Source organism: Phaenicophaeus curvirostris, chromosome 16 (genome assembly GCF_032191515.1).
Source record: "Phaenicophaeus curvirostris isolate KB17595 chromosome 16, BPBGC_Pcur_1.0, whole genome shotgun sequence".
In the NCBI taxonomy this organism is placed as follows: Eukaryota; Metazoa; Chordata; class Aves; order Cuculiformes; family Cuculidae; genus Phaenicophaeus; species Phaenicophaeus curvirostris.
The window spans coordinates 5,241,752-5,267,694 of NC_091407.1; the positions used below are offsets into that span (position 1 = coordinate 5,241,752).

Consider the following 25,943-nt stretch of genomic DNA (forward strand, 5'->3'; position numbering starts at 1 on the left):
GGCCTTGCCTTGTTTCCCTGTGCTCGATTGTTCCAAACCAACTCCTCTGTCTTAGCCAGATACCTCAAAAGCATCTGATGCTTCAACGAAAGCTGCACCAGAACTGTAGCAAAAGGCTCCATCTGAGCTCTCCACGGGAAGAGTTTGAGACAGGCACATCCATATCAAGATATTCTGCAGCTTTTCATTTCTTTCCTTTCACTTGCAACATTTCTTAGCTAATTGGCTCCAGAATTTATAATCCTGGTGACAGCACCCTGGCTGTGCAAGACAGAAAAGGAGGAGGAGGGGAGGGACACCAGAGCAGCTGCCAAGTCTGCCGGCACCATCTTCTGTTCTGAGCATGTTACTGCAAAGCACCAGCCAGACCTCGAGATGCTGATCCTCCCCATGCTCAGCCAGAAAGATCAGGGTATCTTATGCTTAGAAGCATCACACGACAACTGAGAAGGCTTTATGCAGACTCCAGAAAAAGCAGGAATCCAAATATGAAGTGCAACTAAAACCACCGAATCTGAAAAGGAGAAAATTAAGCAGACGGGGAGGGGGAGAAAGTGCAATTACAGCAGGAAAAAAAATGTGTTTCACCATTAGCATTGCACAATAAGAAGGTTTGTCAGGCACCGGTTTAGCCTACACATGTTCACATCCGTCAGCATTTCCATGATAAATCCTAATTTTCGCCATTGTTGATCACATTGAACTAAAACTTAGTATGCAAGTTTTTAGCACAGATGCTCAAATAAATTATGCACATTAGTCATTTAACTTTCAGAGCAGCAAAAGAAAGCTGCTTTTTGGGGGGTGGGTGTTGACTGCAATTTAAGACAAGGGTTTTTTTGCCTTACACAGCTAAAAAAGACAAGGCAGCGTACTTTTTATTTTTGATTAAACTTTTCAAGCAGTCCTTTATACAAATAAAACTTCGACATTAGGAAAATAGTTAAAATTAACCAAACATGCCCTCCCCCCACCAACAGCTCAATACCTAAGAGTATTTCCTCCATTCACTATATTGCACCATGGTCTATATATTCATATGTGCATACAAGCACACACACAGAATATTAAAACAGAAATACATAAGGAAAATACCAGTTCTCACAGGCTGAAGAAGCTGACGTGATTCAGATAGGAAATTGTTAAAGAAGTGATTAGTTACAGAGCTGAACAAAGTTTATATGCAGGTAAGATCAACCGACATCCTAGCCAAGACAATCCATTTTTCAGACATAACCACGTTCTGTGCAGTATTTGAACTGATACTGCTTCACAGCAGTTACAAAATCCTACAGAATGCACATTTACCTTGGTAAAATGCCTCTGTATTCTGGCTGTTCCCACTCGCCCCCAAAGCACTGCGAAAGCATTAATCTGTTTAAAGTAAGCAATATAAACAGTACCCTAAAATACTTGAGAAAAATCTGCAGTCTTTGACACCCCTGTTATTACAGTAACTACAGGAGGTGTTTGGGTACATGAGTGTAACAAGGCAGAAAATTCATTCTGCGTTCTGCCACCACCACTCTCTGGCTTCTCACGACTGCTCAGGAAAGCTGTAATGCAGTTCTAGCACTAGAAATTAAGAGACAAAATGGTTATACACAGCCTTCTCTGACTATTGATGACTTATAATAAAAGACTTCAAAGGAACAGCTCAAGAGTCACGGTCAGTACTATCAGATACTACACGGGAAGGAACAAATGTGTATTGTGTGCTTTTGGGGGAGAACGGAACAAAAAAATCTTAACAGATACAGATGGACAAGAATTAACATATTTTATTTGCTTTAAAAATAAGTAGGTGCAGCCTAGACAGGATATATGGAGTAGAGATAGCCTCATTCCTGTGGTCTGGATCTGTGTGTGAGGATGCGAGAAACTCTAGTCACTGCATTAAGTGATTCAGCAGAATCCAAGCAAACACAGAGCTTCTCCAGAAACTAAATCCAGGCTTCTCAGGCCACATTCTTCTACCTTATCCATGGGACCATCCTCATGAATTCAAGACTGATTCCACAGACATCACCCAACTGAAGGGCCCTCCTCTTTTCCAAGTCACATACAACTTATCAAGGCTTACTGACACATTGCAGAGGCAATAAAAGACAAATCCCTAAGCACTCAAGATCTTCAATCACTGCAGTTCCCAAAGCTCTATGCAAAGCTTGGAGATGGACTAAATTGAAGATTATTCATAACCGTACTGGTTTAAAAGTAGAATATTCTTGCACTGCTGCTTACTGCATAGCTAAGAACCTAATTTATCCCTTTATACTCATATCACAAATACACAACACAGCTGTGGGGCACTCTTCCTTTGGTCCATCAGCCTCATGTAAATCGTTACGTTGATCATAGCATCTCTGCTAAAAAGGAAAAAATACGAACAATGAAAATAGATATCAAGTTTTGACTTCAAATTACTTAATAATACTAAAAATTCATTCTAGTTTCCAGGAACTTTAGACCAGTATGAACATACATCTACTTCATCTAGGAGTTTTAGGAATTTTAGTCTCACAGAAGTGAAAGATCTATAGCACAGACATGAGTCATGTATAGAAGCGACGCTAGGCAGATTTCTCCTTCCATAACTTTTACAATTCAGGTCTATGTTGAAACATGGCTTGCCTGCCATACAACCCTCCATCAAGAATGGTCTGTGCTTCCTATCAAGTTTACTGATTATTTTTTACACATTCATCTAGTTAGTAACACAGGACACCCAAGGGAGTGCTGAAGCAGCACCTCAGGAGGAGCACTAACAAATGAAAACTATTGTTCGTTCCAGTAAGAAAGATGCCCAAACATCAGGGGTGCTAGGAACAACAAAGGTCAACCACAACCCTGAAGAAAGAAAAAAAAAAATTGAACAAAGTTATATAGCTTCTACATATTTTTAATCATTAAAAGTGATCAGAGCACTGAACAGAAGCATCCCACAAATTCTCCCTGAATATTCTCCAAGCAGCACAATCAAATATAAGGCAAGAAACTAACATTTTTACTAGTTTTACACCATACAGTTTCCACAGAGCTCCAGGCTTGAAGAGCCAGTACAATTACAGCTGTGCCTGTCCCCTGCAGGCTGTTGTTTAGGTTTTTTCTACATAATTTCTTTTAAACAGAAACAGAGACCAGTTCCATAAGATTCAAAACCCAAAGCTGCCTGGTTTCTTACAGATTCCTCCCTCTAAAGGTGAAAATTGACTCAAGTAGACTTCCATTCCTCATACTAACAGCACGAAAACAATATCAACATCACCACAGTACTATCAAATGCCATGAGACTCAAAGAGCTTAGTATAGCAGAAATTGCAGATTGTGGTGCTACCACATCAGACCAGGGCTCGCTCACTCATTGCCGGTCTCGAGGCTGAACGAGCAGCAGCTGAGAAGGCGCTAGCTCCAACAGCACTCTTACCATCAATATGACATTCGAGAGGGTCTTTTGCTTGCAGGGCTCTGATACCTGACAAGGCACGGCCTCCAGCAGGATGTCTCTCCTGGAGCTGGAGACCTGTTTTCCCTAAACTTGCTGGACTTGATTATTTTTGAGTCCTCTACCATCTGCCAAACTTCAGAGAAGACAATCAGCAAGTTGAAAAGGGTAGGGTAGGCAAGGCATCATCCCATCTACACACACACAGAGCATGGTGCTGAGACGTACTTTCTCAGGCAATCTGGCTAAAAATGGCACAATCATGAAAAGGAAAGGTCTGCGCAAAACCCCATGGTTTTAGAATTGGAAGAAGCAGTCAATGTCTTGGCTAAACTATTTTTTGCCCTCCTGTTTTCTGCTAGGTATTAACTACACCATAAAAAATAAATCGGAACAGCTTTGTAGCTACCAATTTAGAGTCATGAATAACCAGATGTTGCTCTGGAAGCTTACCATTTGAACGTGTCGATTTGGAGAGAGTAGATTGGTCACTTCATGGGATGCTATCCAGCTACCTTCTGGCATAAAAATGCATGAAAGATCCATTTTGGAGAAAAGAAAAAGCAATACCTACCAGTCATTTCTTCATTATATTACTCTAAAAATGAACATGGAATCTGCCAGCATTTAATATTGCCCTGAAGCACTGTGAATAAACATTTGTCTGGTATTAGGTACACGCACCTCCACATATAAATCAAGGCACAGTGTGCCATACAGATGAATGAGAGAAGAAAAAAAAAATCCTTACCTTGTCCTATATTAGACATTAAGTGCTGCTTTTGATCACCAAATAACTCACAAAGCCTATCAAAAAGCTAGCACGTCTCTTTCTGTCAGATAAAAGACGTCTCACTGTAATTAAACTTCTGTCCAACTTTCCAGAAGATGAGGAGAAGTCGTCTGACAGGCTCTATTTATGTTTGTGACTGGCACTCCTTGGGACATCCAAGGAAAAGAGATGGGCAACAGATTTATGACACACTTCTGAGCTAACAGCACTTATGGAGATGGACGGTTCTGAGCTTATCATCAGTCATTCATCGGGTTTTTTATTAAAACAAAGCCCTGCTGCCCAACTCAAAAGTGTTTTCTGTTCAGTTTGCAGTCGATGTTCCCCAGCCTTCAATGGGTTAGTGTTTTATTTTACTTTTAAGCGACAGCACACACAGCAGATTGTTTGGGTAAATCAGCTTTAGTGATTTATATGAATAAAGGTGGTAAACAACCACGTCTCTCAACAGAACTCTGAGCATTTGGAGAAGGAAAATATTTTTTCAAACACGTTCCATGTAGCCCTTTTCACATGTGAAACTATACGTCAAAACACATGGCTGGTTTCTGACACTGGATGATGAGAACAAGCCATCAGCTCCAGGATCCCAACAGCAGAATCAAAGATTTACTGCTCTCCCATTTTTCATAGCTCATTTTTCAGAATTGAAGCGAAGAAACTGTATGCAGCATCATTCCTTTATGCTCAGCCATCTCAGAGGACAAAGCTGATGAGAAGGGAAGTTTTCCTCTACATTTCAAATTCTAGAATGCTTTGCCAGGATTGCTCTACAAAATCTCTCGAGACTCCACATACACAGATAGGATACTGGAAAAATATATATGCAGCTTTTTTCACTTCAAAATAAATAGTGAAACTGCCACATCATTTTTCTGTAAGACAAAAGCTAATAAACCGCCCGACCAACTTTCCGTATCACAAGCTGCCACTATCAACTCCTCCTGAAAAACTACATCTCATCATACCACACCTAGAGCACTCACACTCCGGGGGGAAAACGTGCTTAAACTAATGATGGCAGCGTGGTTAAACTGACCTACTAATTAAACACCTTCTTTTCATTACCTTTTCCTAAACAGGAGAGCAGATACGCTTCATGCTATCAAAGTGGCCCTAAGCAATATTCTTTTGAGCCTTTAAACCTTTGGATTGTTATCTTTGTTCTGCAGTTACAGAGCTCCATGATACTTCCTGCTGTTACTGCTGAAAGTATAATTTACTCTATTTACACAACTTGTAGCAACACACTCCAAAAGAGCACTGAGATTCCATCACACGCTATTAATGGCACTTTCAGCTGTATTACTCAGCGATCCTGAAGTTGCAAAAAGGAGGAGTGAGCTGCTGCTCATGTCTTCAGTGCAAGAGTGACCCTCTCTGTGCCCGTTGCTAGCACCACAGAAAGGTTTTCCTCCTCAGCAAAAACAGCAAGCTCCAAGGGAGTCCACACAGCTTAAACACATAAACAAGCACTGTTTAAATAAACTGATTTAAACCCACTGTCCTGTTGTTCTGCGCCTAAAAGCATCCAATCTGAGCGACACTGCAAATATAATGTGCGCTATCATTTGATCCCTGGGAGGCCCTGGGACACTGGTAATTGCACAGGTTACACAGAGATCGCACTTCTGATCCCCAAGCCAGAGGCAGGGGGAATACCAGCACAAAGGCAGATTTGAAATGGTGTAGCCTTTTTGTGGTGCGACGACCTCAATTGTTTTTTTAATATCAGAAACACTGCCCCTAAAGAAATGTACAATAACAAAATGGAAAGCAGTTTGAGAACAGAAGGAAAGGCAAAATAAATCTAATCTGTTTAGTGGAGTCATATTCCATTTGAAAACATCGTTATCAGGTGTTTATATACCAGAACTCTCCATTCTAGATCTACTAAGGGACACTGAGAAGTAGTTGAACTAGAACTGCCTCCAGTTTCACAGAAATGGATGGGACATTGCATAGCAAACTGTTCTCTTGTAATATTTTATCCACACATGGTTTGTTTCCTGAAGTCAAGTCCTGCTCGTATTCTGCTACGTTGGCAATTAACTCCTGCTTCACTATCAAGTATCTCCTCTTGTCAAAAAGAAGCTGGGGACTATTGGTCAGGTTGCAGGACAAAGAGTACTTGGCAAGTTTCTAGCACAGTCACTGAACAATGAGTTCAGTGCACCCTTAGCAAGTTTGCAGACAACACTAAGCTGGGTGGAAGTGTTGATCTGCTGGAGGGTAGGGAGGCTCTGCAAAGGGATCTGAACAGGCTGGACCGCTGGGCTGAGTCCAATGGGATGAGGTTTAACAAGGCCAAGTGCCGGGTCCTGCACTTGGGGCACAACAACCCTGTGCAGCTACAGACTAGAAGTCTGGCTGGAAAGCTGCCTGGAGGAGAGGGACCTGGGGGTGTTGGTTGACAGCGACTGAACATGAGCCAGCAGTGGTCCAGGTGGCCAAGAAGACCAATGGCATCTTGGCTTGGATCAGAAACGGCGTCACCAGCAGGTCCAGGGAGGTTCTTCTCCCTCTGGACTCGGCACTGGTGAGACCGCTCCTCAAATCCTGTGTTCAGTTCTGGGCCCCTCACCACAAGAAGGATGTTGAGACTCTGGAGCGAGTACAGAGAAGAGCAACAAAGCTGGTGAGGGGGCTGGAGAACAGGCCTTATGAGGAGCGGCTGAGAGAGCTGGGGGTGTTTAGCCTGGAGAAGAGGAGGCTGAGGGGAGACCTCATTGCTCTCTATAACTCCCTGAAAGGAGGTTGTAGAGAGAAGGGTGCTGGCCTCTTCTCCCAAGTGACAGGGGACAGGACAAGAGGGAATGGCCTCAAGCTCTGCCAGGGGAGATTAAGGCTGGACATTAGGAAAAAATTTTTCACAGAAAGGGTCATTGGGCACTGGCAGAGGCTGCCCAGGGAGGGGGTTGATTCACCTTCCCTGGAGGTGTTTAAGGGACGGGTGGATGAGGTGCTAAGGGGCATGGTTTAGTGTTTGATAGGAATGGTTGGACTTGATGATCCGGTGGGTCTCTTCCAACCTGGTTATTCTATGATTCTATGATAGGTACCATCCCTGGGAACAGAAAGCAACGAGACAACTGCAGTGTAAAGACACAGAGAAAAAGTACTTGGCTTGCAAAAGCCCCTCCCAGGCACTCACCTGCCTATGTTCAAAAGCGCTGTGATGACCAAACACATTCACAGCATGTGGATTCAGTATCAGCCGTTTAGGAAAGAGGACAATACCTCCTGCTCTAACATCATACTCGGAGCCCTTCGATTAAACTGGATTTTGCACTGTAGCAACAGGTAAGCCAGGACTATCTGTGATTCCTCACTACCAAAAGGTAAATTCAGGTGCCAATTTCTGATAACATTTTCTTAAGCATCTGCCAAATCATTAAAATTAATGGAGAAAATTAACCAAAGCTTCTCAGGGTAGGCAAAAATTCTTTTCTTGGTACTGCACGTTGCTCTACACACGCATAACCACTGACTTTAAGTCAAACTTTGCACATCAGTACTGAAGACTTAATGCATTCCAACTAAGGGCAAAAGAACTTAAAGCTGAATAAGTGCTGGGCTCAATCACTAGAGGGAGTCATGATCACATATTAAGTTGCTGTAATACACAGACCATTCCAAACACAATTATGGAACAAATAAAAGAGAAGACCATCAGTTAAATCTGGATGTCATTCGGGGAAAAGAGAAAATTAGATTTGCTTCCTTAACAAGGTTTTATTTCCAAAGACTCAAGACCTTCTCCAGGGAACTTTCAAATTATCTGTAATGAAAGGTTTTTAAAAATGTATCTTATTGCCTGCATTTTAAGACAGAATAAGGTATGTGGCAGAAGAAAGACAAAATTACCAGTTTTGGAAATGACACACAGTGTTGCATCAAGAAAATGTTAGAATTTTAATTTAAGCAGCTTTACAGCCCATTTCACTCAAAATCAAAAAGTAATCTTAATCATGTTTTTATTTTTAAGCTAAATTGGCACAATTACATCCAGCATGAACAGGCTCTACTGGAAGGCTGCTTTTTCAACAGATGATTCCCCTTGGCCATTAATAAATGTAGAAAAAGCATTTCTCTGACAAGCTGTGAGAAACAGCCTCGAAAAAAAACAAACTAATAACTCAAACACTACCACCCTTCCTTTACTTCATCTTTTGATTGGTTGTGGATTTGAGGATTTGCTTGGTTTACTTTTAATATGTGAAATGTCTTTTTTTATACTGGTGAGGTTTTTCCCCCTTAAAACTTCTTAGCAAAAACACAAAACAATTTGGCCAGCTGCACTCATGGGAATTTACACTCGGCTAACAATTCTACAACTGACTAAATAGTTTTCTTAACAGCAGCAACACACACGAAGCTTTTAAGACCCAGCTTGAATCCTGCCCGTCATTAGTAAGGCAGAGTACAGAACACAATCACCACTTGAACCAAAATCCACCCCATTCCTCAGGAGACACATTAGCAAATGCAGCCCAAGACAAACCAAAAGTGCCTGCCCAGTGCTCAATTACACAGCGTTTGACTGCTTCACATCCAACAAGTTTACACCAAAGGCTAAAATTTTCCACATTTCTGTTGCTTAAAGAAGTCAGCTAACAATGCAGACAGTCCAAGAGCCTCTCTCAGAAAGCAGCTCACTATTCCTTGCAAACACTTCAGCTCACAAAATAAAGCTGGTTAAACTCTTAACTGCGCCCACCCACATTTCATCATCTTTTAATTGCTTCAAGGATCTAAGTAAGCAAAAAAACTCTTCATCACCATGGGAAAGAATGGAAGATAGCACAGAAGGCTCCATGGAACAGCAAGTAAACCTAAAGAGCCCTTCTCTCAGGTGGCAGTCCTTGTTTTCTTTCCACAACCTGTAAAACAGCAGTGTCTTTCTACCAGCATCCGCTATTCGAATCACTCACCTGTTCGTGATGGTAGAGTTCTGCTCCTTCAGCACAAGCTCCCTTTGCTGCAGGGCTACAATTTGCCTGGAGAGGTCATCAGGTGTCCTATACAATTAAAACAGAATAGAAGCTTTTAATAAATCATTGGTTGAAAGTCTGTGTTCCATACATAACCATAAAAAAGGTCTCACCAAAAGCAGACAAGGCAATTTCACCAGGTATCAGTTGCTGATGTCCCTTAAAACAGAGCTGCATCCTGTCCAGTTTATATAAAAGCCTGTTTTATTACACCTATTGTTGCGTGCTCTAAACACCATCCTGCTCAGAGCATCTCACCATTGCAACCCACAAACTAAAGCCATGGAGTCCGCAAGACCAATCACAGCACGATCACAGGAGTGAAGTCTTTCATACCACTTGCATTGTATGCAAGCCTTAACAGTAGATATTTAATAAAACAGGTGGACACTCTTCCTCAGACAGACACATATTGCATCAAAGAAATCAGTCACAACAGGATGAAACACTGTTCTTCAAACACATCACACTCAGTGGCCAAGGAACTATGAGAAGAAATCGAGGCACCCAGCCTGGACATGAAAACATCCAAAATTCAAATTCTAGTAGCAGAGGAAAGTAAATTTTAAGCCAACGTGCATCCAAGTTTTCAGATGTGTTGCAGCACTAGATAACACTTCAAATTCCTATAGCTGAGCCTGAAGGGATTCTTACTAAAGAGATGGAGAACTGATTAAACTAAGAGATACTTAATGGCCAGTCACCAGAGAAAATACTGGAGAAGTAATTCAACCCAGTCTGATGCAAGCCACATCTCCACATAACCCAAGAGCAAGGGAAAAACAACACTGGTTTCTTGGAATCTCAGCTCTGGAAAGCTCAAATCTATCCAAGTTAGAGGACTCGGGTTCTTTCCACTGGTATATAAACAGAGAACTAAATGATAACACATGCCAGAAAGTGAAAGGCTGTTGGTTTCGCATGCCCCACGATGTCTATGGGGGAAAAAATAACAACAAAAAACCTACAAGAGAAGTTGATAAGACTACAAACTGATTTCAACACAGGTTCACTAGCTATCTGCAGGAAGCAGACCTCTGACTCAGATTTACTTTTTTTCCATGAATCAAGGAAGCAGATGTTCTCTTTTCACTGTAGTTTCTAACTAGGAAATATAGAGATAAAATTAAGAATAAAGGCAACTTTGTATTAGTGCAAATGAGAAACAAAATAATTTACAAATTATGCTTCCCTTTCCACTTCACCATCTTTCACCTACTAGAGACACCAGAACCTAAAAAACGGAAAACATCAGTCAAAATGGACCAGGTATCCTTAGTCTGTTTGGCAAAAAGAATGTTGGCAGACAATCTTTGTAAAATTTAACACCAAGTAAACAAGGCTCTGAAAAATGCCATTCTAAGCCTCTCATGATTCAACTAAATATAGTAGATTTATCATAGCATCAGGCATCTCACTTGCCGTGTTGAGTGCCAGCTCCCGACACCAGTGTTTTGTCCCTGTATCAATGACATAATTGCATAGATTTTTCTAAATGAGCAAAAAAAAGTATATTTGCCTTCATTTATTTTCTAATTTTCTCAGAAATTCATACCATAACGTGTTAGGACTGAAAGAACTGAAATTAATCCGACGGTAAAATGAGATGGGATTATAAAAGCTACAGATTTCTAGTAATGATAGCTACTGACAGACTTCCAATAAAAAAACCAATCACCCTCATCTGTTCAGCAATTCAAACCAACAATCAGCTTTCCAACCTCCATTTCGGCAACTGGCAGCTTTAAGTTTATACTTATTTCTAGAGGATGTTTTACTGGCATCAGATATATATATATTTTTTTTTAAGTGGAGCAGCACAGATACAGAACAGAAAATAAGTCAATGGCCATTGACCCCCTCTAAAGAAGAGTTCACTTTGTGCAAATCTAAGTCACATCAGATGATCAGACAGACACTCCTTGCACCACTCTGCTATCAAATACCTTTATTGAGAGGCCTCAAAGCCCATTTGAGGTCTACATCCTATCTTGATCATACACAATTTGGCAAAAGCCAAATTTACACATTTCAAGTAGAAGAATGACACTGCATGCACAATGGCATTAAATCAGACGAGCTCTCAATTTGAAGAAAACTGGTGCTGTGAACAGCCTTTCTTTTCACAAGTTTCTGAAAACAACGCCGCATGAAGAGGGAAATTGGTCAGCATCCCAGCATACGCTTAACATTGAAAACCTTTTTCTGATGAGATAGCTGTATATAATTTTTGCTCAAGTTCCATCCATTGGAACAGTTTGTATCAAACCCACTATTTAAAAGCCAAGTAGCCTGCTTTAAGAGAAGGTCTGCAACATCGCTCAACTTGAATCACCACTGCTACTTGACTAAAGTTTGAAACTCTATCCTCACACTCAGAGCTCCTTTTCGCAAAGCTGCTTCTTTCAGCACAGTCACTGTTTGCCCTGCAGACTGGCAAGAGAGATTCCTTCCCTTTCCCCATAAGCCAGGAGCATCCGTGGAACACACACACCCCTAGTGTGCATAGGCCATGCAAAATCCTGTGAATGAAACACATACTCAACAGTACAATTCAAGAGCAGCGTGATAGCAAAACTGAATCATATCCTGTGTAATTATAAAGATAACATGAAGAACAAAGGACAAAAAGTGGCTTCCAAAATGCAGATGCAGATTAAATCACTGACTTCAGCTTCTTCCATCTGGGTCGGATGGAGCGAGCCAGAAGCTGGAACGTTCCTCTGTCCCACCATCCCATCTTGAGACCCCATTTCCCCCTACAGTAATATTTAAACAAAAATCGAAAAAACAAATGGGAGGACTAAGCCCAATTTGGAAACAAGATTTTTTGCCCTGAAGGATGAAATTAGCCCAGCACAGCTCAGCAGCACAGGCAGGCAGGAGAGGGACAAAATTGCTCTTCACCAGCACTCTTTGACTTCCTTTGAAGTGCAGATAATTTGAAAAGGAGCAATTTAAGAATGATAAAAACCTGAAACTGTTCAAATGAAGTGAAAAATGAACTTAATGGGATGCCCATCCAAGTCACTCAATGACTTTCAAGCGCCCACTGGCACTGTTTTAACTTCTAAGAGGAAAATGGCTTATGCAATATTTTAATGTCTTTTTTTTTTTAAACGCACACCACTGGCATTTCATAGATGTTTGCTGGAAAGCTCTGCTGAACTCTAATAAGGATCTATTACCATTTCAGTATAAACTACGACAGTTACACACTGAGAATTAGCTATTAAAGTAACATTAAACCAAGACTCCATAAGCAGATGAAAATGTTCAAGCAAAAATTGGAATATTTTTTAATTTATAATTTATTAGAACGTCAATTTCTTATTACTTATATAAAATGTTTCAAAATTCACAGTAAAGGAATGGGTTTGATTGTAGCAAGATATCTCACATTAAATTTTAACTATGGAAGTGCAAGAAAAAAGTAAAACTAAACAGAAAAACCAGGCACTTAGTCAGCTCTGTTTGGAGCACAAAGTCCTTCACTGCTTTTTTAAAATTAAATTTGTTTGAAACTACTAAACTAACGGCACACTTACACTAAATTACTCCAAATTACTTTTTTTTTGGAAGTCTATTGAACTAACATTTCTCACTATAGTTTTAACACAGTATGAATATACGACGACACTGATTGGGTTGTCTCAACTAGCTCAAATTGAAATGAAACATTCCCAGGATTTTGCATTGCATTTTAGGTAGGTCCATAAACTGTTCTACGCTTAAGCATAATTAACTGACAAAGACAAGAGACAGAAGTCTTTACTAAAGTGTTTGTTAAGAGAATCAGGCAAAGAAAGGGAGGGCAAATCTGCTTTTTTCTCTTCAATCTAAAAAATTTTCAGGTTTCTTCTTGTTTAAAGGCGGGTCCCCCAAAAGTATAAAATTGTGATTTTGTTCCTTAGCTGTTTTTTTTATTACGTGTAAGAAACCCAAGAAGAGTTTTAAATTCTCCTCTCCCAGAGAAATAACTTTTCGAAGTTTAAGCAAGAAATTATTCTTCTTCCTAGGCAGGAAAACAGCAACACTTGAAGAACAAACACAGAACGATAACATAACAACAACAGGAGGTTCCTTGAACAGTATTTTTAGCTGTTTCACATCAGTGTGATTTTAAAAGTTGTGGAATGTCGATAACAGCCTCTTCCTGTACGCAGAAAGGAGTCCTCAAACATCCTTTCTGTATATTTGAGGTCTGCAAATGCTTTAATTCCTCCCTCTCTCTTGCTGGTTTACCAAACTCCCACTTATTTCTTAAGCTTCACCAGCAAGTCCAAAAGCAGCTCAGTTCCTGCCCTTCAAGAAAGTACAGCAAATAACAACAATCAGAACAGCACATGCAGACATCTCAAAAAACAGCAACACGAGACTCCTTGAGTCTCATATGTAACTCAAACCTTCTATCAGAAAACTGCAACTTGCTCAACAGCCGTTTCCCCTTGAAACATGCATCCCCTGGCTGTGAGCAAACCAGTGCTCCCTTGCACCAGCCTAAAGGCAAACATTGCCACTAAAATCCACTGTCTAGGCATGGAAGTTCCAAGAAGCACATTTCACAATTTGTATTCCTCTTGCAAAAAAGCCCCTTCAAGCTGCTGTCCAAGCAGTTACCCCCGTGTGCTAATGTCTTCATGCCTACACCCTTCCTCTTCTATAGCTAACTACCTTAACTAAATAATACAGTAAGAAATCTGCTCCACACATTGTTCTCAAAAATAAATTCTAAATATTTCCTAGGCAATTAGGACACATTTTATGTTTTGTAACACTGATTAAAATGTTTTGAAAAGCAATCACCTTTATTCATTCCAATGAAGGTGCTAAGAACTGTCAGAAAAGCAAAACCAAGGTATGCCTTACCCTGTTTCTCAAATAAACTGCTTGCTTAATATTCTATGTACAAAGTGAAGGAAGCCATTCTGAAAGCAACAAACAATTTCAGCTTCCAGGCTCCCTTCATTCACAGATCTCATATTTGTATACAGATAGGATCAACAAATCCAATTGCTCTTTACCAAAGCAAATGTCCCCATTAACCACTTCAGGCAGAAGAACAACTTATTGTATGAAAGCATTCTTAGTTTTTAAGTGCCTTGACAATTTAAAGACAATTGCTACATCTCCTTCGAAGCAACTGCAAAATTAGCAATTAATCCAATCAAGCCATAATTTGAAGAATGGAGAAAAGGAAGAAAACTATCTTAGAGTCTAACCAATAGACTTCTGGGGTTTTAATCAAAAAGGGCTTTTTCAGCCCAAAGTTAACAATATGGCACTATAACAACAAATCTTTCAAGTCGCATTTCTACTTCAAAGCTGTATTTAAGACTTCAAGGATGAAATTAATCTTACTTTTGAGAAAAACAAATCATTTGGTGGGCACTTCAACATTCCAAACTTCTTTCTCATCCTAACCACTGCTCTAACAGCAAGCAGAGAACAAACCACTGCAACTACATAAGTACAAACATTGTGGTTGAATGTAACTTTGCCATGGAAGCAGCAGTCATCAGGTTTGCTTCTGCCATTCATGGCCTGAATCAGCTCGCTGAATTTGCCCCTTCCAAAGAGAAGCTGTTAACTGGTTGGGTTGACTTCTCATCAAGACATATACTCAAGCTCCCTCTGTGCTTACAGCACTACAACTTAGTAAGAACAACTCAGGTAACAGGAACTACATGCAAAAAGCATTTGTGGGCTTGAAGGTGAGACAGGGGAACCATCAGTCTGGTCTCAAAAACTGGTGAGAAGTCAGGCAAAACTGTTGCAAGAGATCCCACCACAGTGTCTCCATTCGGTTTTGGGGGTAGATGAATAATTGTGTGCTAACAATTAGCTTTGTCAAGATTAGACTTCACTAATCGTCAAACTAACCTGTGCTTTAAACAGAAAAAGAGTCGTACTGCCACAGAAAAAGTGTGTAAGTAGCAAGGGAAACTGAGACCTAACTACAGAAACAGGATCAACAATCTTGAGTTCTTACCGATGACAAGAATATCTGCACACAAGCTCAGTTTGTACTGCTGCAAAACCCACAGGGCTGACCTTTAATTGCTCTGCTGTTTCACATTACAGCACAAGGCTGACCTCTTGGTACAACCAGAGCAAAACACGCTTGGCTCTCCATTTCACTCAGCTGCCACTCTTCATTTTGTTTGGCACAAAAGCTGAAGATTCGTAGCACAATTAAGGAATACAGAAAGAATATATTGACTCAAACTCTTTCTCATGCTTGACATTTTCAAAACGATCAAAGCATGCTTTGCTTTGCCATGCCCTGTTCTTGACTCTTAGACAAAACCAAGAAAACAATCTTTTTGGTATTATGATACAGAAGAAATCAATTCCTTCTTGCAGCATGTATTGCTATGCCTCATCCCACGAAAAAAAAAGAAAAAGAGATAGTCCATATACTTCAATCATTCTGTAACACAAAAGAATTTTAATTTGGCTCAAACCTAGTTGCATAAAATGGAACAGTTTATATAGGCAACAATAAGCCACCTAAGATAAAACTCAAGAAACATGAAGCATATCTGCAAAGCTATTAAATATTCTGTATCCTATGTTTCTCTAATATAAGTAAACAGTTCTTAAGGTCTTCCCTTTCTCCTTTTCCAGGTTACTAAGGAAGCACAACAAACCTATTGCACTTATTAACCCATACGAACTAGTATCTTTGAAGTGCTTTCAAACCATTGTTTGATGCAAGGAAAATCCTTGGTCTCTAGCAACAGACCCTTCCCACAACAGCACCAGCATCCTTCCCACTGCCAGCAGCACCGCATTCTCCAGCTCACCCTTCTCTGGTTTGGACTGTATCTCATCACTGCTCCATCTTTTATAGAAGATCCATTTTATTAAGGATCCATTCACAATAAGATTGAAATCCTAAACTAAATACAACCCTGTATTATTGGAGGCTCCGAAATGACATCTGTAGCTAACAGTTCTTTTTGCATAACTTCTCCAAAAAAGACAACATGGATCAGAAAAAAAACCAAACCAAAAAAACCTTCTAAAGCACCTTTTAGTTATGTGCCAGCAGTAGCACAGAAGTAGTGAGGCTGGAAATGATTATGAAGTACTTTCAAAAATGGCTGTTGCTGCTCACATACTGGAGCAGTTATCAGCATGATCTTTACAATTAAAGATGCAAATATTTTTTCTTGATTTGCAATTTAATTTAGCGAATGTAATTCTATATTAATGACGGAGCTGAAAGGAAATTATTGTGCATTTAATTTCATACCTACCGCCCTTAAGATCTGAAGCAAAAATGTAAATACATTTAATAATGTAATGTTTCATTTTACTGCAGCAGAAGCAAAAGCTATTTTAAGTATTTTACCTCATTCATGCACTTAATTTGAGAAAAAAACCCCACGGTTGAAGGGAAAAATAATGCCCTGAAATTAATAAAATTACGTATCTTAGGGAGTCATAACAACAATAGTGGAGTTGAAACAATCATTGTAGTGATCTCAAGCTGGACAGAGAAGACAGCATGAAGTATTTGCTAGGAAAAATTAAGGCTCCAGAAGGGAGCTGGGGAGTTGGAGGGTAAATCAAACTAATCCAAATAACAGAATCACAGCAGAACACCAATTATTTATTCTAACCACATGAGTATCCTAAGATTTTCAAGGTATTTGAATAACTTTAAGTAATCATAAGCAAAATCTTAGTATCTGAAAACAAGACTGAAATACAAAGATATGCACATGGAAATAAACTCAGCATAGAGGGATGATATATCTTTTAAAGAGATACCATTCGACAGAGGATCGTTAAAAACCCTGAAAACTATTCCAGGCCAGTTACTGGGATTACAGGAAGCTGGGAAAGTGTCCTGACAGCCAAATCAAAAGGTAATAAATGAAACCTCCAGAAGATCAGGCAGAAGCTTCTCTTTCTAAACAATGAATAAAAGCCAGTGTGGAGACTTGCTCCTCAGGAAGCCGGGGGGGGCAGCAGGGATGGCTGGGTACAGCAGAAGGGTCTTGTGTGAAAAAATTAACTCCTTAGCTTTCAAGTTAGGCAAGAATATTTATGCGAATAAACAGACTGAGTTAGTTATCCTGACATAGTGTTACTGAACCTCCAACTGTTCCACTGAAGACGCTCGGACCAGCCTAGAAATCAGACAACATCCAAAGAGGACAGGGACACAGTAAACATGCAAACAAACCTCCACAACTCACATATACCAAAAGATCCAACAGAACCTTCTGGCACAGCTTCTACCCACATGGGAATTAGTAATACAGAGACATCACTTTTACAGATAACCAGGGATTCTGTCTGATAAGAAAGGGAGCTAATACTGTAGGTGCTGACAATGTCTGACTGTTTTACAGATTTCACTAAATTGATAGTCTTGTTCTTTTGACACCTGTCTGAGATAATCCTTGAGGAGTATTAATTTACCTAAGTTCTTGTATTGTTTTCCACATCATTACTGACACGTTATTTTCCCAGCCTCTTATCAGCTGAAAATATTAGCCAGCAGTAACACAAAATCCCTAATCTTGAGCAAGAGGAAATACTATCCTTCCAAGAGTCTAGACCATATTTTCAGCTACTTTTATATAAAAGTAATTTGACATCTCATATTTTATTATTTACTTCTGATTACAATCACATACCTACCTCTTCAATTTCACGGCAGGAATGACCACTTTAAACTGCAGCTTTAAGCTACAGTAAAAGTTATTTTAACTATTTTTTTAATATCATTCAATAACATCAGCCACAGGTAAACTTACGATGACAGTTTTAGGAAGAATGAAAAGCAGACTGCCCATATGTTCAGCTAGAATACTGTGTTTTTCTTTCAGCGAGAAAACCTGAGGGTTAAGCCTGTTCCTTCAATTAATTAAAAAACTATCCAAATTCAGGCAAAGACTGTTTCAAAGCTTTTCACAGCATATGTCTCACCTCTGGCAGAAGCAGGAAGTAAAACATTCCAGTTTCAGCAAATATAGGAGGTTAAAAACCTTACTGAATTACAGAAAACACACAGCTGATAAACTATTATACTTATCATGAAAATCAATAGTGGAACAAATACAGTAGCAAATGCCTAAGGAAAATGCTTGTGTTGTCAGGAATAGCATATTCCTGCAAGTTATTTGTATTAAGATGGCACAAAAGGCATCAGCTACCCCCGAGGCTCCATTCATGGAGGATACATCAAGTGCGTAATACACTTGGGGTGCAACTAGATTTCTCTAGAAACAAAACCAAAGCAGGGCCTTAGTTTTACAATCTGAGGCACAAAGGGTTTAAGCAATCCGACTAGGGACACCGAGAAACCTCTGTAATTCAACCCTAGTGTAAAATAATTTAACCCCATATCGATTTAAAGGATGACTGAAGCTATCAACCACAAGAGCTGTACCCTAAATCTTTTGTTTCTTAACTTGTAATGCGGTCAAATATCAGTATGCAAAACTATTTGAGTTCCATACTAATACGCTAATCCTAAAACATGATTTTAAATCCTAGCTTTTTGCTTAGTCTAGCCTCACATTTAGCTATCACATCATTCCCCACTGAGTCCATTTACCATTCAGAGCCTGTTGCTCAGTTACCGGTTTTAACAAACCCATGAGCATGTGGGCTCAGTATCTGTAACCCCCCCATCTGTCTCAGGCCGCGCCACTTAATGAAGAACATTTCTCACTCAGCTGTCCACAAGCCGGCGAGTGAGCTTAACTTCAGGGAAACGTATTACACCCGTCCCCAGACACATGTAAATAAAACCAAGACATTTCAGATTTACAGCGCTGCCTTCAAACCCTCTCCCCCAGCTCAGGGAGGATTAAAAAGGACTTCAAAGAAGCCAGAGTTCCAATTAAAATACTGTGACCACCCCGGGGACGCAAAAATATTCCTCTGATTAGCGAGATGCGCTCTTTGAACTGTTGAGCTAAAAAAAGCTTTCAGAACTTTAAACAAATGCAGTAATTCTCTCTCGTGCTTCTCTTTTTTTTTAAAAAAAAAAGTTTCTAAAAATTTAATATTCAAAGTGAAGGACAAGTAACACTTCAGACCAAAAGTTTCATGGCAGCCCATTAACACATCAGCTGTAGGCATCGACTAACAATCATGAGATGAACTGCACACTGCAGTCCCAGTACGAACCAGTGACAAAAATCATTAGGATAGAAGAACCCAACAAGTGTCCTTGTTGCTACAGAGGTGCTGGCACCCCAGTATTACATAAAGATGGTATAAAATCCCCATCCCATCAGCCCTCAGAACTACCCTCCCTCAAGGGCAGAGCACATCAATACCACCTCATTTTGAAGTTCTTGCTTTCCTTAACATCCACATCTCCCAAGTCACACAAAGTGCCTCATATCCAAGTCCCTTGACACTGTGACAATAGAACAGCTGCCCTCAGTCTCAGCAAAGAGCACAGATTTAATAAGTTTTTCCTATGCTTCCTCCAATAAAAAAAAAGGGAAAAGCCAGCTCACCCCAACCCCTCAGTCTCTCATTCCCAAAACCAGAGTCGGATTACACACTCTGAAAGTTTGAACATCCAGAAGAATAATGAACATTAAGAACAAATGCTGGGAAAATAACTGATTGTGAGAGCATGTCAAAGCAGTCAGTGCTAAGTGGATATAATAAACCTGCCTGTGGAAGCCAAACCCCAACCACCATAAATAATGAATAATTCATGTCAGAAGGAAATAGAAGCAGACTTAAAGACTTGTTCATAGAAAGTGGAACTGCTACAGTGTAATCGCATTAAAGATGTAAACAGTGGCATTTCAGCAATTACTGTTCTCTTCTCAGCAGCTCATGCTCTCAAACCTGTACATCAGCTCAGCTGCCTACATCCAGCACAGTGTTCAGAGCAGCCAAAAGCAATTATGGCTTCCCTGTGACTTTGCCGTAGGCTCCTGTAACTGGGATTAAGATAAGGACTGGATTGGTGTCACAAGCACTTTGACACCATCTTGGCTTACTGCTCTCATCAAGTTTTAGGTCACTTTCAATGCCTGAAGCTACTAAGGGAGGCACTAATAAACTAGATGATAAACAGCTTCTGAAATTTGAAATGTATTCACAGAAGAGCTCCTGTTCTCTCCATTGAAAGAGACAAACATCCCTCTTTCACACCACTTTTGCATCCTTCTTTGCATGCACATTTATCTTCAAGATCTCTCATCACTCTGTACAATACAGCATACAGGACTACCCCCCACCAGCTCCTTTTTCTTTGATAAATGGATAGTATAGAACCAACCAGACAACGACAAAGAGTCAAAACCCTCCCCTTTGGAAGTCTTCACAATGTCCACCCCACTGGAGATCTCCTTCTCGCTCCTCCAGGATCTGCAGCTTCCCAGTTCTGCTTATTGCTGGTGTGACTACAACTGTACAACAGCCCCACACTTGAAGAAAGGTGCATCAGATATTCCTGACTCCTCAGATCCTACTCGAGCACGGGTGGGAAGACACTGCAAAGCACTTACGACTGAAGTCTAAATGGGAGCCCTAGTTATACAATAAGTATCACATAACCCCAATGCTAACGGCGTCTACTTCAGACAACAGTTTCCATGAGCAAGCACAAATGAAAGCCACAGCCACCAAACCACAAAACAATTTAAAGTCACCAGTGTGGAGCTACTCCGTTAGTTTCTTTCCCCTAAGCCTGCCTGAATTCTCAAGATTTCCTGTTAGGTTACTCAAAATTTTTAATTTACTTCAGCTACTCTAGTTCATAACTTGAGCATGTGCCAATCTCAACTCAACCCTCCTTCCTCTGCTGAACTGCAGCCTCCCTCATGAAGCTCCCCCCTCCAGAAGTACCCAAAGATGCAGTGCCAGAATTAAGCGTTTCTTGTAGAACTTGATTCCTCCACTGCATTTCGTACCTCATCTTTGCAAAGACAGGATTAAAATGAAAACACAAAGGCATATGGAAAAACAAGTCCCTCTGCTCAAAAGTAACTTTGCAAATGCAAACGCTTACAGAACACTTGGCCACAGGCTGAGCATTTACTCTCTACAGAGCCAGGTATCAAGCCCACAATTTCTGAACTGCCAAAATACCTTTTATCTACCACATTTACTATAACTTTTTTGGCCAAAAAAAAAAAAACTGCACACAGCATATGAGAGAAAACACTTTTAAAATGTTCTAACTAACATTTATGCCGAGCAAAGAACTCTTTGTAACCCTGCCCAAGAGAATGACTGACCAAAAAACAAAACCTACCACATCTTTTTTAAGTGCTGCTTTTCCTGTTAGGAGATGAACTTTTAAATCAGTGCGAGAAACATACCGAACGATACAAGCATCCACGTGAAACCAATTCCCCTCTGCCCAGTCATCTCACTGCCCTCTACACCTACTTCAAAAACCTGAAGTCAGACAACAGATACACCCTCCACTGGCACTGCTTTTTCAGTAGAGGATCACTTTTAAAATCCCAAGAGAATGGTCATAATTACTGTACCAAGAGGTTCAAATATACCCTAAAAAAATTTTAGCTTCAAGCCCAGGGAAGTACATAAACTATCACAAATCCCAGGTGCCCATTCACCACAGGCTGTAAAACTATCCATTTTTTACCAAGCTTAAAATAAATGCTTGAGCATACAGCTTCCTTAAGAGGAGACAGGAGAGCTGCCTATTGATTTTGTATCAGGGCTCCCTAAGAAAAGAAAGGGAAGAACAGAACAGTTGAAAAAAATGTTACCCCCCTGTCCTCCCTTCAGAAAGCACAAGGGCTCTAAATACATGAAAGCAGCTCAGCTGTGTAGTTACCCTCTGAAAGGCCATCAGTTACCTAAATCAGGCTGTGTGGCAGAGGGGAAGAAAATGAGACAGGGTCAAACCAGCTCTGGAATTAACTGTGTGGAGGGTGCATGTTTCAAGAGAGGGGAGGGGTTTTATCCTTGCCTTCCCTCCTCCTCCCTCTCACTCTCCTGCAATCATCATGGCCCAAAGAGACAGAAGAAGATTTCATTAATAAATTTATTTCAACTTTCTTTTCAATGGTGCTAAAAATGTATGCAAATCCATTCATAATTAGGTTTAAAAATTCCATTTCATGGGATAATCAGACTTCAAAAAACTCAATTTTAGTTTTAATCAGATTTTAACAAGGATATTAAGTCCATTTCGTTCAGAAGAGGGAGAAACGGTGAATTTAACACAAAATGTATTCAAGCTTAGCCTTGGGAGATAATTAAATAAAATTAATTTGGCAAGGGTTGTCTGTAAATGGAAACGTTCCAGAAAGCAGAGCACGTTTCTGAAGGAAACAAAAGCAGCTCATTACTGTACAAACAGATACAAAGCTTATTGTTCAGACAGAAGGGTACTGCAGCTCTCCCACAACAGCGAGACAACCTGGGCACTCAAGCTGCCTCTGACAAACGCACCACTTTGGAGAGAAGAAGGTAGCTGTTGTTTCTTCCTTGTTTCAGCCAAGTCCCTTAAACTCCCCTAGCACAGCAAGGGGGAGAAATGCAGGGGACAGCACACGTAAACCTAACAATTCCAAATTATCAAGCATAGACGAGGATAAGAAGTCACCTAGTGAGAGACAGCCCCTTAAAACTATGAAAATCCACATGCCATTTGAGGTTGTCAGCAAGATTATTGTCAGACAAAATTCAAAGTAGGGATTTAGTGCCAACACCATAGATCTGAACCCCAACTTAATGCCAAAAGCATCACCTTTTCCCTGACAAAAGCCACGGACTGCTATGGATAATAAAACTTTAGTAACTGCCCTTCTGATGTTTCAGTTCTGAAGGGCCAGCTATTTATTTTGTAGTCCTGAGAAATAAACACAAAACCACAGTTCTTTTAATGCAGCATATTACCAGATTTGTCTGACACTTAACTACTAACATCACACAGAATTAGCGACTGACCATGGAAGGCACTTCTGGCAAATACGTCACCAACATTGTGAAACGCAAACAAGAATGGCTGACTTTAAAGCAAAATTAAGGCTTTCATTCGTATCCTCCAAAAATTTCCCCAACACTGTACACTTAAGGTTCAGCAGGACACGGTGCTTTTGCCATGAAAGGTTAGACCAGATGATCCTTAAGGTCCCTTCCAACCTGGTATTGTACAAATCTCCGAAACTCTACCAACCTAGACACACCATTCTTTTAAGGAACAGTGCAGGTTACAAGAAAGAGACAAATACTTTAGGAAAAAAAAGCTATTTTCAATATTTAACTACCATCAAAAGACTGACATTGAGAAACACCATGTTTATCTTTAGCAGCTATCCTAAGCCAGATAGACAGGAACACATGCATTTTCCAAGACCTATGTCTACCCAGTTGGATTAAAAAAGACCAAATTCAGAGCACTTCTTCCCTTTTCCTCTCCACCAGCCTTCCAAATATATCAGTTATTACAAAGTGCCAATTGCATTTCCCCTTGCCAGGTACTTGCAGACAGGCGAGCCGATAGGTGTTCTGTCACCTTGACAAGTGGGCCAGCTATCTGGAAGGCAGATGATGTTTTTGCCAAAGTCACACTGGAAACCATCAGGCCTAAATGAAAAGCTTGTCACAAAACAGGCTTGATGCCATTCACCTTGGCTGCTAAATCTACAGAAAACCACCTGAAGCCACAAAGCTTTAACTCTGGGAATACAAAGAGCACACAGGCAGAAATGTTATTTGCAAATGTACTATCAAAACTGACTAAAAAAATATCATAACTAGATTAAAACATTATTTTCTGAACTGAGCCAAAAGCAAAGCTGTGAAATATCACCAAAAACTGTTCAAGCTAACAAGCTGATGAACCACTGACTTCTCTAATTGAGGATACAGACACTGAACGCATTCTCGAAGCCAGATACCTCAGTTTTGTCCTTCTTAGAAAAGTTAGTGGGATTTCAAGCCCTCGCTGAACACCTTCATGTGTCACACAGTAAGAGAACGATTGTTTTATTAAAACGGAAAAGAAATTAACTTAGTCAGCAGGGTATAACTCAGGAAAATCCAGAATTTCATATTGCTTCCTACCCAAAAGATAGATCTTCCTTTCACTGTGCTGTTTATATCAGAGTATCTCTGGAAGAGAGTTTAAACAAGTAACAAGAATCCAAAAGCAATTCCAGCAAGAAAAACTTGCGCTAGAGAATGGTTCTTCCAGTTGTTGCCCATTACTCCCCACAAGGAGGCACAGCAATTGTTAACTTCACTGACAAGAGGGGTGAGAATAACATAGAAAAGGGAATGGATAAGAATTGAGTGAAAGTGATACTAGAAAAGGAGAAAAGCGATGCTCAAGATCTCAAGTAAATACTTGTCTAGAAAAGCCAAAGCTGCATCTACGTTGGATGGCAAATCCTATTTCTGTTTATAGCAAGAAGCAGTCATCGTTCTGAGATTCTCCCATGCACAGAGGTTTCTAACACACTATTCTAAAACATTATCATCCTCTTACAAGAACGCCATTCTGCAACAGACACAACTTCTTTACACGGCACGGTTCACTGCCAGGTGATGAGCAAAATATGTGCAGAACACATTTCAGTGCATTAGCAGCCATTAGGGGGAAAACAGAACAAACAAACAAAAAAAAACCCACAAACACCAGAATTTGAAAAAATAGTTTTTGCCAATGCACTCCCTGCATTTTACATCAGTGGCAGCGAGGGAAAGAACTGCCTTGGCTACAGGGAATACTTGGGCATGTTTCATCTTCTTTCTCCTGAAAAGACCTGGCTCCATTTTCTGCACACAATCCTAACCCCATAGAAAGCTTCTTTTCAAAACAGTAGCCCTGAGCTCCCATCTTTGCTTTCAAAATGGGAATTATCTTCCCGTTTTCGCAGGTAACTCTGACAACCCAGTGCAGTGGCTACTCTCTTTCAGGCAGCTCACTTCAGGCTGTACTTTCTAGCTTCCAGTTCTTCCTCATCAGTTCAGGGAGAAGACACAGATGCCAACAAACCTGTGTAGCACACAGAATAACAGAGTACATGGAGGAAGGAGCAGCCACATGGTAAAAACTGAATCACAAAGTTAAGACAAAAAATCCTTTTCCTTTTGTCTCCTCAAAGAGAACTGCAAGATAAAAAGGCATAATTTATAGAAACAGCAGCAATTTAAGAATCTTGCTGCTCTCTAATACTTTACAACTTCCTCACATTTAGTTTCAAATAAGAGACTGTAACTGCAAGAGTATCAAAGCAAAGCATTTTTCTGTTCTATGCATAATAATGTCCTACTTGCAAGAGTTCTTACTTTTAAAAAGGTGGAGCAACACTAAATAAAATTCCTTATGCTTAAGTAAAATCCATGTTGATGAGAGTTAAGAAACTCATCACATTCATTCTTTACGTCTTGCACATTTCTCTGGATTTTCCTATCTAGACCAGGACACCGTTGTCTCTGACACTGGACCAGAGATGAGTTAGTAAATAATCCAAGGCAACATGGCAACTGCCTTGCTTCAAGATATTTTAAAATAACAAACAACACTTACGTAATCACAGCAAGATCAAGAGAACCTTCAGGCACTTCTCACATTAATCTTTTAACTCACTAACATTTCAAGTTCATGATGACCTTTAAGAAATGTTTGAAAACATTGTGCAGTGCTTTTGCTACTACAAGCCACATTAATTTCTTCTCTCCAAATAATACATACACAAAGGTATGTTTACAAGCATATTCCCTTTACTAA

The 25,943-nt window shown here is 40.1% G+C and overlaps 1 protein-coding gene across 1 annotated transcript in view; it reads right to left on the minus strand.

The window, feature by feature from the left end:
- The window catches only part of MAD1L1 (mitotic arrest deficient 1 like 1), a 354,589-nt gene that overhangs the window by 310,758 nt on the left and 17,888 nt on the right, over nt 1-25,943 (minus strand). The window contains exon 10 of the mRNA XM_069870454.1: nt 9,173-9,259. Within this exon, the coding sequence (XP_069726555.1) occupies nt 9,173-9,259 (87 nt within the window). The remainder of the gene's footprint in view (nt 1-9,172; nt 9,260-25,943) is intronic.